The following is a 19,250-nucleotide window of genomic DNA, read 5'->3' as shown; positions in this document are numbered from 1 at the left end:
AAGGCCTGCAGCTCTCCTTCAAAGTAACAAGATAAACTCCTTTTCTAAGTTTGTGTTTCTGAAATACACAGTAATTGCAGGAACTATGGAGGACATTTCATGTCTCTAAGGAAGGGCTTAAGAGCACATTCCAGACTTGGAAGCAGAAAGTAAACTACCCATATATCAGTGTTCAGCATGGAGACAAATACAACTCCATGATTTGGAGATCTCTGTTAATTGGAGAAACTGAGCCAGATCAGCAGTAGCTTCAATTTAAACAATTAATTAATGGATAATTACTGCAAGTAGCTACAATTACAAGCCATTTAATTATGCTCCTTGACATAGCTTGTGAGGAAAAAAGCTCTCCTTTCTACAACTACAGACAAGTTCCAGCTTCCACAGAAAAGTTAGCTGGGTGTATTCCAACCAGGACAAAGTAATAAAAACCTGGGACAGCTTTAATCTCCGACTATAATGTACCAGCTTCTGGACAAATATTATTTCACTAAAAAGTCAGATATAATTCAGAGATGGGGACAAACCCCAAGACAGAAATTATATTGACATTCAAGAGTTATCTATTTCTGTGACATTAAGAATGACTCATTTTTATACCTTTTGGAAATCATCACGTTAAGTATTGTCACAACAGATCACCACAGCAGTTTTGCTACGCAGTCATATTGGAAAACAATTAAAATCATTACCTCCAAATTCTTTTCTAGCAGGTGCAGGACTCCTACCGCCTGACAGTATTTTAGAAATGAATGCAGCAATAATGAAAAATATCAGTACAGTAGGAGGGAAGAGAAAGAATGAGAAAGTTAAAAATTACAAGGGTCAGCTGTTATTAACTATGTTGCCCATATGCTTCTGAACATCCAGTTTCTTGTAGTGCTCAATTGTTCACCTTTTCAGATGATCCAAATGAAGTCTACATTAAAAATGTGGACATGATAAAATGCATACATATAGATGCCAAAATTAAAGAAATATAAATCAATGAATGCACGAGATTATTTATATTTAAAAATGAAGATGCTATAAAAAATGAAGATGTTGACTAAACATTGCTGTAGGAAGCCCACATTTTTAAAACTGTGAAAATAAGTTTATAAAAAACTTAATTCACTAATAATATTTAAATGGTGTTGAAAAATGCTGTTATTTCCCATGCTGTTATTGCTATTAAATGTACCAACTAAACATTTTAGGCCCAAACTTTCAAGTTCATCTCACAGACTTGAAACAAAAGATTCCTGAGCACCTGGCACAGGTCCCCACACTACCTGAGGGTGGAGGTGGCCTCTGGGGTGGAGCAGGACGCGGAGGAGGAGCAACAGGACGAGGGGGTGGAGGACGCTTCGGCTCCAGGCTCTGAGGAGGCTCTTTCTGCTGGGCAGCAGCCTGAAATTCAGCTGAAAGATGTGACAGAAAACAATGCAAAAATTAATCCCTGTCAGTCCCCAGCGCTGGAAATAACGATTCAGAAGTTTCTGTGACAGGTTAAAAAAAAAGAAAGGAAAAAAAAAAGAAAGGAAAAAAAAAATCAATGATGAAAAGAAGATCTGCTAAACCAAGATTTTTGTCTCATGTGTTTTAATAAGTTTATGCTTTTCATGAAATCCTCAACATTCTTACAAAGTGAAGCATTCCCAGTTTCAATTTTGACCCTTACCCATGAGCTGAGTGGTCCGGAAAAAAAATGCTACAAAGAGAACCCTGAGGGCATTTGAGCAGTCTTTGTAAAAGTTACTCTAAATTACATTGAAACAAAGTCTTTTAGAAGCCATTCCAAATACCATAATTGTGTTCACTTTGTCAATAAAAAAAGGTTGTGTCTCAAAGGAAGTTTTCTATTATACACCCAATTTACAAAAGTACTGATTACAATTTACATCTCAGAGCTGACAGGAGTACAGATTGAAAGGAAAGAGTGTGCCTGGAGTGAACCAGGACTCCGTGGACAGGCTGGAACAGAACTTTCATACAGCAGTGCCTGAGGCAGCGGAGCAATGTGATCAATACACACCGTGTGTGGAAACAGGAGGTCCAGGAGTTTTTCCTGGGGCTCGGCTGGGCCTCACTGGGAGCGTGGGTCCATCTGACAGTGTGGGAGACTGGCAGGGACTGGAACGTGGGGAAGAGCTGGGGGAGGTTCCAAGCCCTGAGCTCGAAGTTGGCTGTAGATGCTGAGGAAGGATTTCTTCTACTTCAGCACTGTAGTCATCAATGTCCCCTGAATAACAAATTCCCCAATAAAGAAAAGGGGATCAACATTTAAATTTACTTATTTTAAAAAAGTGGAAGAATTATAAACTGATTCTGGGCATGGGATTTTATGCAAAAAAGTCCTAAATTTCAAAGGAATTAGCTCAACAACCTAAGTAAGCTTCTTATATCATAAAATTACATACAAAGGATGTATGTGCATTCAAACCAGTTTAAAATGCTTCAAATGCACAATATATACTACAGGTACATGTTAAAGCTTTATATAACAGCATGGCAACTGTAATGTTGGTTAACTAAGAAACAATCAGTTTTACAAAGAAGACCTTTGCAAAAATTATTCCCTTGCTTTGCAATACATGGCAAGCTTCATTTTTTCTCCAGAAGGCTGAGCAGGGGATTCCAAGATATCTGCTGTTTGTAACAGCTTCTGCTTGAAAAAAGTACAATGGTGTTTAAAAAAAAAGGCTCAATGTGGATGTGCCTTTGAAGAGTAAACTGTCAATTTAGAATGTTTTATGCTGCTATTCAAAATGCCTAAACCAGACAACTACCCCATCAATAACTCCAGTAAGACCATAACAATCCTTTCCTCCCTAACTTCTAGGTTTCTCTACCATCAAAATGAGGAATGGTTTATCTCAACAAACCTTCCATATCATAATCTGCAGTAACCTCAGCATCTTCACAAAGCAAAGTGGAGCTTGTTGATGAAGGCAGCCCAATATTAATCTTTTCCAGATTCATTTCATCTTCCAAACTTTTGATCCAATCTGGGTTTTTCAAATTTATGTTTATAATCCGTCCTTGCAGCTGAATTGCAAAAAACCGTATGCACAAAACAGAAATTAAGAGTAAAGACATTAAAACCCAGCATTCTACATTTAAAAATTTAAAAAATAACTACTGAAAATATCACAAATAAGGTTACCATGATTTCTGGGACTAAACAATGGCACTGACATGTCACCAAAATAATTATGCTTCTCACTTCATTTTGGTAATTAACTACATTTATGTAGTTTAAACTGTTAATTAGAACTATTTAACATTTTTCTATAGAAAAACTAACAACTTGTCTCAAGATTTCCCTTTTCAGTTCATCAGAAAGCTTCTGGGTTTTTTTAACATTTTTCAGTGATTGCAGTACAGAAGTGCTGAATTTTTAATAAACTGCAGGCTATAAATACGTTAAACTTGTTCATTCTAAAAAATCCCCAATAAAAATTCTGCTTTTTAAATCTTAAAGAGAACCCCAAACCCCTCATTTGATAAAGATGCCTCTCAGTATGGGAACTCCATTTTTCTAACAGTCCTTCTCCTAAAAATAAATTAAGAGTGATACTTCTCTCATTTGGCTTTTGAAACTCAACATAATGCTATGTGGCTACTAAAAGAAAAAAAAAAAAAAGGCGATGCAACAGACTGGTATGGAATGGAAAAAACTTCTAAGAATTAAAGACAAACAAACAAAACCCTCAACCCACTCAAGTAGTCCCTAAAATGCTGGAACTTCTCTTGATATATGAAAATTCAGTAATTTTTACATTACCTCAATACCATTCAAATTCATAACATTTAAAGCAGAGCTTCCTTCCAAAAACGTTACCCACATCTTGTCTTCCACAAACCTGCAAAGTTCATTGGAAACAATAACTAAACAAAATACCACTACGCTTAATAGTTCAATTGACAGCTTAGTGAAAAGGCAACATGCACAGGGATCCTCTCATTTTCAGTTCATTTAAAACTACTGACCTAATTTTAGAGTACAACTTTTGTATAAAACTACATGATGCTCTATAGCAAAAATAAAAGAGTATCTGGAAAAAATGTCTGAAAACTGAGACACTTACAGGTATGTAAAACTAATTGTAAAGACACTGAAGTTGAAATCTAAATGTTAAAAATGAAGCAGACCATAATTGGAATGCTCGCTAAGAAAGCAACTTTATTCAGGAAATAGGTGAGAACAATTTTGGACTTGCTTCAGATAGGACAAGGGGGAATGGCTTCCCACTGACAGAGGGCACTGCTAGATGGGCTATTGAGAAGCAATTCTTGGCTGTGAGGGTGGTGAGGCCCTGGCACTGGTTGCCCAGAGATGCTGTGGCTGCCCCATCCCTGGAAGTATCCAAGGCCAGGTTGGATGGGGGTTGGAGCAACCTGGTCTAGTGAAAGGTGTCCCTGCCCATGGCAGGGAGTGGAACAAGATGAGCTTTAAGGTCCCTCCCAACTCAAACCAGTCTGTGATTCTATGAATAGAGATTAAAAGTAAAAAGGTTTTTTTAACCTTATAAGTATAACTTCGCCATAGCTTGCAAATTTTTGAAGAAGATCATCAATCAAGTTATCATCAAAATAGTTTTCTTCTGCTGAAGAACTTCTGATGGAGACCATCACAGTCCCATCAGGTGGGCCTTGCATTGCAATCACCTCCTTATACACTTTTTGTCTCTCTTCTGCTTCAATTTCAAATATGTCGATGTCAATCAATGCAACAACAGGCCTTGGAAAAAAACACACAAGAAAAGCCTGTTAGCAGTGTATCTGAGCAACAAAATATACAACACAAGTATTAAATCTTAGGAAGTAATGTATAAAATAAAACTGAAACCTATGATCGGATGTTTTCAGCTCTGCTCTTCCGTAGTGCAACAAAGTGCCAGGATTCCATGTATAGGGGACATTAGTGTCAGTGTGAAAACTTGCATTCAGGAGATCCAGGTCTTCAGCTACACTCAGCAATGAAAACAAAAGAGGAAAAACAAGGTGATTGCAAGAATGTGCTTTAAAAATAAGCTTTTGTAAAAAGAAAAAAAAAAGCATAGAAAGTAAACCCAAACCGAGTGTTTTACAGAAAAAAAACTCCAGAAGTTCCTTTTGCACTACTGAAATGTCAGTAACTGGGATCTGAGTCTTGACCCTCTGTTCAGCATCACTGCCTTTATTGAAGATGCTGTTTTAAGTGTTGTCTCTTACCAAGCCCAGAATCACTGGCACTGTGAATGTCACTAAATGGATTCTCTAAGCCAGTTAAAAGAGTATTTTAAACAATTGAAAGAAACACTAAAACCTGATCGGTCAAAGGGCCATTTTCTCCTCCTCCAAAGGATCCGATCCGTCCACGCTGGTGTGCGACACTTCTCACTGGTGTCGTAGTCATCAGAGAACAGATCATACTTGTAGGTAGGAGCAAAATTTATCTTCCCTTCCAAAAATCCCCTAAAAATCTGCAAGAGACAAAGCTGTTACATGTCATGCCAGAAGACAGAAACAGATGGGAAACAGCTTGAAACCAATCCGAATTCTCTATTCTAACAGTGAAACCCTGTGTAGACGTCTCAAAATAAAAATAAAAAAAGTCATTTGGCTATATGAATCCTTCTCCACATTTTATCTGCTGAAAACATTCTACATTTGCCACTACGACTAAATAGTGACCCAGACAATCATCAATAAACAGAAGTGTGTCAACATTTATATCTTTAAACCCAGGGTTACGAGCAACCTACTGTTCAGTGTGACCTCACTGGAGGTCACCCAGAGCACACACCACTTTAATTAGGTGCTTAGTTGTTCCTGTGTCAGCAAAAGTTGGGAATTAAGGTTTATATTTTATGTACCAAGCATTCCTGCAGATTCACAGAATTGCAGACTGGTTTGGGTTGGAAGCGACCTTAAAGATCATCTGGTTCCAACCCCTTGCCATGGGCAGGGATGCCATTCACTACATCAGGCTGCTCAGGGTCCCATCTAACCTGGCCTTGAACACTTCCAGGGAAAAGCTGACACAAGATGCCTCACCAGAAATTAGGAGTTAAAAAAAAAAGGAAAAAAAAAAAGTCATTAATATATTCAATATGAACTGAAATACTAGAGATAATATCACCATTTCTTCTCAAGCGAATAGGAAAACAGAATAAAAAGAGGTAGTATGTGACATTATCTGCCACATATTTAGAGATAGTGTCACTGAAAGGAATCAAAAACTCCCTCAGGGAGGCTTCTGCAACACAGAAACACACAACCAGCTGACACAAGACACAAGGAGTGCCCTCAAGTGTTTAAGCTGGACACAAGCTAAAACCTTAGTTAACTTAACAAGTTCCATTCTTGGGTTCAATCTCATACGGCTTAGTTTTACTCCACTTCAGAAATCTGTAAATTATAAATCTGACTTGGATCTTACAATCAAATCTGCATCAAGTGACAGGCTGGCTGCTTTTCTTGTTGGAAATACAACTTGAAATCCAGCCAATTTAAAAGTCTATGTCAGAACGTCAGAAGTTCCACAACTTCTGAGACAATTTGTTTGCCTTCAATAATTATTTCTTAACCTACTTATATTTTTCCTTTCACTGCTACATCCTGCCTCCTAAGAAACCCTACAAATCTAAAAGCAGAAGCTTTCCTCAGACTTTGTTATTCCCTGTTTTCTTTGTGAATAAAAAGGCACCATTTGGACTACTGCTTTTTCTAGCAGTAACAGCATCAGATCTATTACTGCAGCAGCTTAAGTAAAGAGTAACATTAGCAGAACTTCTACAAATACATTTTTTTAAGTAGTTGCACCTGATAAAATGAAAAATATTATAATTAGCAAACCCAGTGCTGAGGATACAGATTTACAGAATCACCACAGAGAACTGCTAAAGCCAAAGAGGAAAATGAAGTATTCTGAAGTATTGGTAACATTTCAAGATACCTGTCCAGAATTTTTCTGATTGATAAGTTGGTCTCCTGCTATGAGGGGATCCCAGTTCTGTTGTCGTATCAGCTCCTTCACCTCCTCATTGGGCATATCTATTCGATAATTGAAGTCACCACACCAGAAAATATAGTCATGGGAAAAGAGCATCCTTCCCTGGAAAGCAGAAGCACACAAGGAAGATAAAAGCAACCAGGTGACAAATTTACTACTTCTTGGTGCAGAAGTTCAGTTTTCATCTGTAAAATACATGTAATTTCCAGTTGATGAGAATAACTGAAATACATCTCAGTGTTTGGTATGGTTAGAACAACACAGCCAGGATATGGTGTTCACATATACAGAACACAAGAGAAGGGTTTCTGTTTCTAAAGAAGCATGAATCATCTGTATTGCATTCTAAAATTTTTCATCTTCCTACTCCTGTTTCAGAAGTCAGCTCCAAGGCAATGACTGCTGCCTCTGTCACAAAACCAAAACACTCCCCTGGGATTTTGTGGCACAATCTCCTGACAAACTGCAAATCAAGGGCTTTATTATTCAGATTTAATTGAAGACTTTTCAGTTACATCCAGTTTTCATAGCTAGGGAGAGACATAAGGGCTCTGTTACATTAAGCGAAGCCGAAGGTCTGAAGTGAGAACTTTTACTTCCCCCTTTGTTTTGATTTTTCCACTGCCTATAAATTAATCCAAGCAGATGCAGATTAAAAAGCACATTTAGGAAACTGATGGATGCATTACTTTCAAGGAAAACTGAAACATGACCATTGGGATAAATTTAGAAATCAAAAAACCTCTAAAACTGCACAGTGCCATACAGACTAACAAAGGACAATTTGACTACAAAATTTAAAACATCTTTAAGTCTCAAGGAAGCACTTTGTTGCACTGATAAACATTTTAAGTATTTTCTTGGTAATCCAAGTAATTTGATAATCCTTTATGAGAACATGGCATGGAATTGTTAGCAAAAATCATTCCCTTGTACCGAAAACAGTGCTGTTTCCTACGGATTTTTTTCTCATAGCTGATTAACTCCAGTGCCTACAAAAGTTCTACCACATGTCAGGGATCTAAAAGGCCTCTTTCCCATGCTAAATCCTTGATTCCTAATGCAAGTGAACTTGTGCTTCATCATCTCTCTCAGGCATTGCACTGGAAAGGTCTATTCTTTATGCAGTCTCCTATTTTAATAAAAGTTATGGGAACTTAATTATCTCTGAGACCTCTAACCCAAGGAAATCTGATCTTCACAGGAATCTGGGGAGGGGGAAAATTACAAATGGAGCTTTTGGATGACACTGCTGGAGCCCCAGGCATTTTACTTCTCATTCATTGTGGAATTTGAACACTTTCTTACCATTGGAAAACCAAGTTTGCGAGAAATTTCTACGAAGTCTTCGTTTCTCTCTTTAACCTGGGACTGCCCTGCAGCAAAGTGGCTGCAGACAAAGCAGAGGCTGGAGGTGTGGAACAGCATCCGAATGGCCACAGCACCTTTGTTCCCAGTGGCTCCTCCCATGCCTGTTTTCACAGTATCAACAGCAACATCCCTGAAAGAGTGAAACAACTTTCAAAAACACGGTACATGCATGTCTGAGTATGACTGTGGGCTGGGAAAAGAACATTCTCATATCGTTCTTTCAGCCATGGGGCTGGTTTTAAAAAATGCCAGCAGCTACTGAACAGGTAACAGGATAAAAGTTCAGCTTTTCAAGCTTTCTTGGTGACTCACAAGGCATTTAAAAGCTAAGATAGAAGAATTTAACTACTTCCCCAGAAGATGGAACAACTCCTTCAGAGCCCCACATGCTCCTGGGTACATTTGTGTGTTATCCTGCAACACAAGGCGAGCTGGAGGTGACCCAGTCTGGGGACAGCTGTGCCCACTGACCTGATAAAAGGGGCGTGCTGGGGCCTGATGAACACGAAGAGGCAGACACCCACCAGCTGCTCAGAGGCCAGGAGCACGTACTTGTAATCTCTTGAGATAGTCTTCTGCAGCTCAGCAGCCCAGAGTTTCTGGTTGGTTGTGCTAAGCAGTGAGATGAAAAATGCCAGTTTTAAAATAAATCAAATTAAGCAGGTTTTGAACTGTTGATTGAGTTGAATAAACTTCATCCAACGATCTCAACTAACTCTTGGGGCAGTAAGCCAAAGCCAAGTTGGGAACGGTGCTCAAATGTCTCCCAGCAGAGAGACGGGCTCTAGACTGTCATGACATCATCATTCAAATTCCGCCTCTACAAATGCTGCTTCACTTTTTCCAACACCACAGACAACATTATCTTTCCCGTATTTCTGAACCTAGATTACAGGAGCAAAACCTAAGAATTTTCCCAGGGAGTTACTTCCCAGCCTACAGCTCGGTCAATACTGGAAAAAAGTTGTCCATGGACTGAGATCCAGAAGAAACCTGCTTGAAGGCATAAGAGATCCTGGTTTTTAGAGCTAGCATTGGATATAAATGAAAAATATCAGGCCTGGAAACAGCATTAAGTAGACACAGTGTGAAATCAAAGGATGACAAGCTGCTACTTGGTACTCAAGACAAAAGCCCATGCAAAAGTTACAGCATTATAGGCTTTAGGTGCTCTTCCCAAGGAGTTAGAGCTTGCCTAACACCAGTAAACAAGCAATGCAGGCAGAGAAAACAATGGGCAAAGGGAACATGGCCCTAGGACTACACACACATTTATCACTGGTATCACCCACCACTGGGAAAAATGTATTTCCATAACCCACTCTGCAAGAGGTGAAAAATCCAAACTCCACAATAACACATCATGTAATTAATGGAATGGCAGTGAAAACTGACAGGATGAAAGGAAGCCTTGCTTTATCCAGATCACAACCTGGTGCAAGACACTATATAATGACACATGTTTTTGGAAAGATTTTCACAGGATTTGCCATTCCCCAGCAGTACAAGAACACCAGAGCTAAATTAAACACAGGAAAAAGCTGAGGAGCTGCTGGAGGTGCAATCCAAAATATAGTCAAGTGCTGATTATTTGGATCCGTGAGATTACATTATACATGATCTAAGTGATCACAGCTTTGCTAGGGAAAGCTGAGATGAAGTCTGCAATCTTGGCACAGAAATCGGGAGAGAGAACCAGAATACAGTAAAAAACTAATCCAGACTAATCCAAACCAGCACAAAACGGGAGAAAACAAAATTTTAAATAACATTTTACTCAAAAAACATGCTTATCGACCAAACTAGTCCTGTATGGATTGTAACACCCACCTGGCATTCACAATGTTTCCTGCATTTAACTCCACCATTTCTTCAAACCCAATGGCAAATATGTCCACAGGCTTGTTTTTGCGATCTGCAGGGAAACATGAAAATACCTATTTGTCCTTTCTAATTAACTGAAGAAGAAAGATGTCATATATATATATATTAATTACTTAGGAAGAAATTCTTTCCTGTGAGGTTGATGAGATCCCTGCACAGATTGCCCAGAGAAGCTGTGGCTGCCCCATCCCTGGAAGTCTCCAAGGTCAGGTTGGATGGGGCTTGGAGCATCGTGGTCTAGTGGAAGGTGTCCCTGCCCATGGCAGGGGGTGAGACTGGATGGTGGTTCATGTCCCTTCTAACCCAAGACATTCTATGCTTCTGTGACATCTATTTTAATATTCACGATCTAATTAGGAAAATCAGAGTTTTCAGGGAAAAAAAGACAGGATAAAAACGCTACCTTGGAATTCATGGATCCCAGCTAACTTTGGTGCATCCAGCAGCCAGTCAGTGAGGGTCTGATTTCTGAAGGCAATACTCCGGAACTGCTTCCCCCCGTTAACGTTCCACGTCCCAACACACACTCGGATCTTTTTCGGTTTTGCATACTTATAAAAGTTCTCACACATGCTCTTCAGCACTTTTACAGATGCTGCAAAAACATTTGAAAAGACGTTGTTTTTATACAGAATGTTTCTTCAGAAAACTTGGCAATGAGATCTTTCCCATATACATGCACAGACATAGAGAAAGTTAAGCTGTTGAAGGAGGAGGAAAGTAGCTTTCCCAGAGGAAAATGTCCCTTACAGACATTCCTGGTCTGGGTAGGACATTGACTGATTGAAAAACAGCAGCAATTTGTTCAAAATAATATGTAGATAAATAATACATGAAGGAAACATAATTTTCATATTTTATAAATATCTGTCATTCTTTCACCTTATCTGTGATTCTCTAGGGAAACCACTATTTTTCATACATACCAACATCATTTTCACAGATTACATTTATGAAATCCAATTTCTATTACAGAACCAACTTGCAGATATATTCGTTTCTGGAAGTGTAGAGTATGCCTATGTAAGCCACAAATCTGAATTACTTTTTATGTCAGTTGAATTCCTAAAGTTCTGCTTTAGTGAGGAAGGTAGGCTGGGATTCAAAACAATTAAATTCATTTCTCTGTCCCATCAGCCTTTCCCTGTGCCTTGTTTTTATCTGCCAGACGGGAGAGAGAGGAACAATATATGTGTAAAGGACATTGTGAGAAATACAGAAACGAAGCAGCTGATTCAATGGTCAGGTAAATTAATATCGTTTAGGTAAAATACCTGTTTTGAATGCTCTCATTGTTATGAGATTCCGAGAGAATCATATAAACAATATTAGATGGAATTCTTCCCTTCACTTGTTGCTGTCTTGCAAAATAGTCGGTTACTGGGCACAATATTTTCATTAAAATCCCCTAAATAAGATGATTAGTGAGCTGCTGCTGTCTTTTCAGTTATTCTTTTTAAGTTTGCCACCTTAAAATTTGCTACGGAATCTTGGCTACCTGGGTAAAACAAAAATCACGGATTCTCTAGCTCTCATGGGTTTGAAACAAACTGGAAACAAGAGAAGAAAATATTATATTGTATTTGTTGGCTGTGAGCTCTTTCCCTGCTGAACAAACCATATATCCATAGAAGAGTAATCATAGAGAAAAGACAGTGAACTGGTTGGTGTCTCTTGGGGGTACTACAAGCAGATCATGCTTGGGATCATGCTTCCCTCATCATAATCCAGGGAAATGAAGCCTAGAAAACAACAAGGAGCCAACAGAACACTTGACAACTTCAGGTGAGAGCCAGATACTGCGTCTACTTCTGACTGGGCCTACACACGAGGTGCAAGCCAACTTGCAAGCCAACAAGCCCAGCACATGCCTGAAGAGCTGCCAAGGGTCAAGGACAGGAGCAACCCAGGAACTGACCACTGAGGGGAAACCAATCTCAGCAGTGTTGTAGCCACAACACATCCAAGTACCCAAAGAACACAAACAGCATCACAGGCAGCTCTGAAGGTTTGCACAGAGTAGCCTTTGTAGTACTCTGAGAAAGTTTTAGTATCAGAATTTTGACTTATTATTCTGTCCAGTTTCTTCTTTTTCTTTTGAAAATTTAGCACTTTTCAGCTTTATTTTAAATATTTACTCCAAATCATTCAGAGCTGCTACCCAGCAGCTTCTAAGAAAAGCTGCAAAATTGAATTTAACTCCTGACACTGTCATGAAGCCCTAACATGAAGAGCCTTACCACATTAGAGTCTAACGTTAGGAGGGAACTGACAACATGCTTATTACAAACAGGCAATTCTTATATTTAAACTAGCAAGCTTTCTAAATTGTAAAATGGCACTTTTTATAAATTAGCATAAATAATTTTTTTTTAAATCATCTGTTTTCCCAAATACTGAGTGAACCAGTTGCTTCTCAGAACTCCTGAGCCTCCTGCAAGTACGATTTTCCCACACATTTCTAGCTATTTATCTTTTCAGAAAAATTGTGCCTCACTCTGTCAAAAATCCAATCAATTACATTTTCTGTTATTTTGCAGGAAAAATAACTGCTGCTCTTACTAGGCAAACAGACATTTGGAAATCAGTTCTACAAAGGGAATGCCAATTTAATATTCTGTGGGAGATATTCTGTGCAATTGAACTTGATGGAATTACAACATCCAAATTCCTGTAGTAATGTTTGAATATATGCAATCTGTATCCAGGTGAAATCTTGAAATGCTAAAAAATAGTTGACTTGTATGACTCTTCCTGAGTTATAAGCTAGAAGGTAACACCATCAATGACAATGTCACTGGTTATTTCAATAAAAACTTTTAACACTGACAAAATGCCAGTGAATCACATAATTTCAGGTGTATATTACCCATGACTCGGATTTCATTCTTGAGGTACTCACTAAGAGTTAAGTAGATAGAGTAAAACACATATAGAAAAAGCAAAGTTGACAAGTGTAAAGGTCATTTTAATTTCCTCAAAATTATGCAGTAAAATCTCCATATAGGAGAATTAGGAATATTTTATTTTACATAATAGTTTCTGGGAACAAGGAGATGATGAAGTGTTACACAGCTGACATGAACTTGCAGCTCTTCCTTCAAAATATGGAATATGTATGTGATAAACCGAGAAAATGATTCGGGCTAATTAAGAGAAAGCAGTGTAAGGTCAATATGACCTGGAGAGAGAAAAGAAAAACAAATCGTAAAACTTAATTGGGCCCCTATAAAGAGATAAAACAAGTTACCTCCCTTTTACCTTGTGTAGGATTTATAATGAGAGAATTTTGTTTAGTTAGCTAGATAATAGCACTTTTCTTAAAATGTATAACTTTGTATAGATAACAAGCAAACATCTGCTGAATGTCTGATTTAACAATATATTATGGATGCTTATAGATAACATTCTTGTTAAGAAATATCTGTTGAGTGTATGACCTAACAATGTGTAATGTTTATACTCATGTACCTAACAATGTGTAATGTTTATACTTATGTATAATGAATATTCATGTAGTAGCTGGAAATAAATGTAGAACAACTGTCTTCTTTGGGGGTGACAGGCGTTGGGAGTTGTTGAACCCCTTCCCTGATCACCCAGCGCTGAATTTGCTTTTATCATATAATAAACATTGATTGGAAATTGCCCGACTGGGTTTATATTTCTCACAATGTATATATCCTATCTCCCCTAATGAAGCAGCTTCAGGCAAACAGCTTAAGTAACATCAAAAAGGAGAATCTCCACTAAGAATCAGAAAATTCAGAATTTCTGAATCCTCCATATTTTAAGCTCAACACTGGGGACATTGGTCAGGATATTACTGGCATGTCTATAAGTAGGAGATGAAGAGTTACCTAAAAAGTTCCCTCCTCAAGCTTTGCCTTCACTGAGAGTTTAACCTCAAGAGATGCTCAAACATTTTCCCTTTGTGTCACCTGCAGAGGTGATTAAATCTCAGGGAGTTTGACTGGACTTCTGCTCCACAAAACACAAGTGCCAGCAAGTTATTTCAAATCCTTCCAGCGCAGCATTAACCTTTGCTGGGAGATAGTACAAAATCAGCCTGTCTCCTGCAAGAACACAAGCAGGTGGAGCATTCTGACAGCAAATAAGATGGAGTTACAAATTGTATTGAAGAAGCTCCCAAAGCAGATAAAAAGGCAAATTCCTCTACATTTGCAAAAAACAAAACCCAAAGAATTGGTTGCCTCATTTCAAACTCACACCCAAGCACACTGCAGCATTTTTCACCTCTTGTATTCTCACTTTTCTTGGATTAAAGGATGTTGGGGCACAGGACTGCACAGATGCAAACACTACCAGGAAACTATGAGCCCACAACCAAATATTACACAGACATGAGAAAGAAGTCAGAGAAGAAAAACAGCTGGTCAGGTATTGACAGTTTAATTTACTATACTCTACCTGATTGTAATGATTGCTCTGAAACTACGGGTGCAGCAAGAAGAAAACAAGAAAAGATTAGTCAAATAAGTTATTGCTTTTTAGAATTTTCCAGCAATAGGTGAGAGAACATGCTGTAACACACAATTTATCATACATAACCATTTGCATCAGTTAAAGCACATCTTTTATGCTGCAAAATCTACAAAGTTTCAAAACAGGATTAACAAATTCTCTTTTCTTGCTTTATTAAGAATGGATTTACACATGATGAAGTACCCTGCTAGTTAATTTGCCACCTAGCAGTGAACGCAGACACATACTGTTCAGTGAAAAGGGATTAATGCTCCTCAGCTGCCAGGAGCTGCAAATATGGAAAGGACAGCTTGCATTCCCAGAGAAAGTGAGAAGAAATGAAAACAACTTTCAACTAATGTTGAGGTGAGGCCAATTTAGCAGGTTTCAGATACAAGGCAAGTTACAATAACATGAAACCTTGTGCTAAAGAAATGGGAGAAAAACACCCTTTCAGGTTCCACATTGGATGAAGACGTGGGCCCACAAGATGAAGACTACAATTGGGCAAGGATTTTTGTCTTGTGCCAGAGATTTGCACCAAAGCTTTGACACACTTTTCCTCATTCTAGGTTGAGAAGTGTCCAGGAGAATGAAAAAAAAATTAGAAGGAAAATTTTAGAATGTTATTAATCCCTAAAACCTTGCAACAACCCACCATTTAGAACACATGGGATCTTGGAAAGAAGACTCAACTATGAGCTCCTCTGTGTTTTATATCCCACGAGAGTGTTCTGACCACAGCCCTACACCTGACTCACTACTTCCTTGCCCATCAGACCTACAGAAGGATGGGACTGACTGTAGTCCTGGGGACCATGGAGGCTACACACCTTTTTGGGGATGCAGGATTCTGGTTCAGCTCCCTGTTCTGAGGAGGGGAACCCCTTTCCTGGAACCAGAACCCCAAGTCCCACATGGCTGCTCTGCACAAGCAGAATTTCTTGTGGATCTCTCTCTGATTTTGACATAGAATTTCACCCACAAATAACACACAGGTAAAGAAATTACTGCAGCATGCTAGTTTGGCACTATTAGTAAAGCAGAAGTAACTTTCATTGTTTAATAAGCCAAGAGAACATAAAACAGCATTTATACTTCCAATAGTGCTTTGAAAACAAACTCCATACAGCTTTCTTACACCAAATAGTTACGAGACAGATTAAAATCCTGAAAGACACATACCGCGTAAACTGCTGGTGGTTAAGAGAGCCCGTGCTTTATCTGCTAAATCACTATTTAGGGTATTTCCCAATAACAAAACATCAATGGCCTCCTGCTTGGAGCTATCAAAAAAGTTATTTTGGATCGTTCTGGTCACAGAACGAGCACCATCCTTCAGCTTTCCAGCCTGTTAGGGAGGAACATGTATAAAATATTTTATGTTGGACACTGCTCACAATAACATTGGCAATATTCAGTAGCATCTATGCAAACTGTGTTAATGATTTTAAAGCCTAAGGCAATTTCCTTCTTTAAGTGTTAAATAAAGTTTCCTGAGCCTACTCTACCACGTGTGCTGTCCCCCCCACCCCCAAATGCTAAACAACACAGTAATACCTTCAAGGCACATCTAACAAGCAGATTTAAAAGAAATTAAATAAAATACTGCAGGGAGGGGAATAATTTTTTTTCCTAAACCTTAGGTCTTCAAAAATTAATTTCATATTGTGTCACATATAGACCATAATAGGGATTTTGGGCTTTTCCCCAAATAGTGAGAGATGAGCATTTGAGTCCAAATGCCACGATACATGAATATATATGTATATGCACATATACATGTTCAGAATTCACATTCTGAAATATCCATGTTAAAAACAGAAATAGCTTCAATTTATTAAGACCCTGTAACTTTTGAAAATAACATGCAAGTCTCATGCAGTATCCCAGAAGGAACACAGACACAAATCAATGGCTACAGGCATTGTTCATGAAGGCCTCTTAAATTCGTAAGGAAAAAAGACAAAAGCTTAAAAAACTACCCCAGGATTTAGTTGTACAAATTGTACTAGACAACAAGGAAGAAACTACTCTTTTTGCAAGGCTAAGTAGAAGTAAATTGGCACCATGAGTTTTGGCAGACAATGTGGATGAGGTGTAGGGCTCACACTATTGCAGTAGGATTTTGATGGGATGTGCTCCTTTCCTGGCAGACAACGTACAACTTATGATCCAAAAGCACACTCACCGTTCATAAATCAGGCAATTAATTGAAAGGAACCCAGAGAAAGCAAAAGAAAGAGCAGGTAAGGAGTTAGATGTAACGAGTATTGTAATACTTTAAAAGGGACTGGTTTTCAGAATAGAAATGTATATTAACACATTTAAGGTCAAAACAATTTTTCTCCTATCTTTAATTTTCATATTTTTCCTTCTAAGTACTCTTGGACTTTGAAGAATCAAACTGACGAGTAAGAAATGGAAGAATTTCAAGCATCAAACTTTTCATTTGAAAAATGAGAATACAACTAAAAATCTACATTTTAAAATAGATTATCAGAGTACTCAAGAGCATATTGAGAAACCTGGTCAGGTTTCATTGAAACTAGAGCAAGTATCATATGGCTTTGCAAGCATTAAAGATCCTCTTTAAACAGATGGGACTTGTGTCAGGGATGCTGTGTTTGATTTAGGAGATGTGATACTAATTACAGTTGTCCCAGAGCAGGGATCCAGTGTTATTCCGAAGACAGCAGAGTATATGGACTGTCATGGTTTAACCCCAAGCTGAAACCAGGACATCTACTCTACTACTCTGCATTTTAAACATTAAAAATGGACATGGAAATACAGTAAGTGCATTTTCCAAAGTAGAAAATTTAAGTAGCCACGTGAACAGCAGAAAACCGTTAATTTAGGAAAACAATTAAGGAGGGTTGGATGGGAAAGTCAAGAAAAGGGGAGAAACTCCATAAAATACTTACTGCAGTTTTCCTGATAGTCTGGGTGACATTTTTGCAAGAAAATAAAACTAAACATCTTTAACCAAATTCCACTCTACAGTAAAATACAAGCAATTCCCAAAATGATGAAGTCCTGCATGCACCAGTCAAGGGTTGAATAAGCAAAAAGTTTATTCCACTTATTTTGTTTTTATGTATCTTACTGTGGGACCTCCCACATGTGCAGAAAAGGGCCCTGGAATGGTCTGAACAAATGAGTGATGGAAAAACCAAAACAGGTGACTAAGAGTACAAGGGATAACACAGAATGAGGAGCAGCACATTCTTTGACAATAAGAATGGTGTGAAAAGACATTTTTGAAGGAACTAAGGGCAAAAACTGCTATGGTTCAACATTTGTTTGTCGTGATAGGTATCACCTGGTAAGAGAAAGAATTATGGAAACAAAAAAAGGCAACATTGTGAGAAGAAAAATAAAAGACAGTGTTAGAAAATGTGAACAACTCAGGCATCAATCAAGACAAAACAAGCTGAAAAGAAACCAAGCATTACACTGTCATGGAGTAGGGAACTGTTAACACAACGATAGAAAGCAGGGTAGAAACTGAATTTGGGGTTTTTTTCAGTAATTGCAAAACTAAAAAGAAATAGCTGGAGGCACATGCAAACAAAAACCACCCAGCTGCAACCTACTACCAACACTTAAACACTAAAAGCATGAACAACAACGTCCAGTTGAACACATCAGAAAATAAAGGATAAATAGTGAATGGAACTGAAACAACAGCAGGAGAGGTAGAGAGAGAAAAGTGAAAATATTCAAAGAAACCAAAGCTGATTTGAATATACATTTTTCTGAACTATGATCTAAAGAAATGGAAGATTTGAGCCTTATCCTATCACACAGAACAGTGTTGTCTGGGAGGCAGAAGTATGGCTGGAAAGGGACCTACTGGAACAAAATCCGGTTATCAACACAACCAATAGTTTTATGTTAATTGTTTTGGTTCGTTAGGTTTTTGGGGGATTTTTTTTTAGGATTACCAAAAGAAAGGGCACATTTTTAAAAAGAAAATCTCATCGTTGCTATATTAATGACAGAATTTATTAAGACCCATACTGAACACTGTTAAAACATTTGAGAAAATGTACTTTACCTTCGCTTTTCCTTCAAGGGCTCCAGTTCCAGCATAAATTTTACTGACAGAATCACCATTCACAGACCACATGGATCGGAAAACTTCCTGAAAGCGAGTAACTAACTGAGGCTTCTCAGCTAATCCTAATACCTCCAGCTGTTTTGTTAGCATCTGCAACAGTTGAACACAACATTTGTAAAAGGAAAAATCTTTAAAATAGATTGTATTTATTGAAAGGTACATTGTATTTTTCAGCACATATGCATAAAAAAAACTCAAATCCTTGGTTTATATTTATCATTCTGAACAAACTGACACCATGTCATGCTTGGAAGGCTGCATCATACATGTAACTTAGCACCAGCACTTTGTTTTCTTTTAAAGATAGGTAGTAACATAGGAAAATAATTATGTGGTTGATTTGTAAATATTTTCATCTAAAAATTCATCAAACTAAATAAAAAAATCTATCTTCAAGAGCTT

At 38.1% G+C, this 19,250-nt stretch overlaps 1 protein-coding gene across 18 annotated transcripts in view; it reads right to left on the bottom strand.

Moving 5' to 3' along the window:
• The window catches only part of SYNJ1 (synaptojanin 1), a 54,786-nt gene that overhangs the window by 14,061 nt on the left and 21,475 nt on the right, over positions 1-19,250 (bottom strand). For 7 of the 18 annotated variants that reach the window (XM_032678503.1, XM_032678502.1, XM_032678490.1 and 4 more), the window contains exons 11-26: positions 18,786-18,938; positions 15,908-16,073; positions 14,669-14,692; positions 10,641-10,832; positions 10,184-10,268; positions 8,825-8,965; positions 8,291-8,483; positions 6,926-7,084; positions 5,294-5,450; positions 4,835-4,952; positions 4,511-4,726; positions 3,770-3,848; positions 2,868-3,030; positions 2,018-2,224; positions 1,275-1,403; positions 693-731 (exon numbers count right to left, since the gene is read on the bottom strand). In XM_032678503.1, the coding sequence (XP_032534394.1) occupies positions 693-731; positions 1,275-1,403; positions 2,018-2,224; positions 2,868-3,030; positions 3,770-3,848; positions 4,511-4,726; positions 4,835-4,952; positions 5,294-5,450; positions 6,926-7,084; positions 8,291-8,483; positions 8,825-8,965; positions 10,184-10,268; positions 10,641-10,832; positions 14,669-14,692; positions 15,908-16,073; positions 18,786-18,938 (2,221 nt within the window). The remainder of the gene's footprint in view (positions 1-692; positions 732-1,274; positions 1,404-2,017; positions 2,225-2,867; positions 3,031-3,769; positions 3,849-4,510; positions 4,727-4,834; positions 4,953-5,293; positions 5,451-6,925; positions 7,085-8,290; positions 8,484-8,824; positions 8,966-10,183; positions 10,269-10,640; positions 10,833-14,668; positions 14,693-15,907; positions 16,074-18,785; positions 18,939-19,250) is intronic. The other 11 variants (XM_032678505.1, XM_032678494.1, XM_032678498.1 and 8 more) reach the window with 4 other exon arrangements.

This window comes from Chiroxiphia lanceolata, chromosome 2, assembly GCF_009829145.1.
Source record: "Chiroxiphia lanceolata isolate bChiLan1 chromosome 2, bChiLan1.pri, whole genome shotgun sequence".
Classification (NCBI taxonomy): domain Eukaryota; kingdom Metazoa; phylum Chordata; class Aves; order Passeriformes; family Pipridae; genus Chiroxiphia; species Chiroxiphia lanceolata.
Note: the sequence above shows the minus strand (reverse complement) of the source record. Positions and strands in the feature narration are given on the sequence as shown.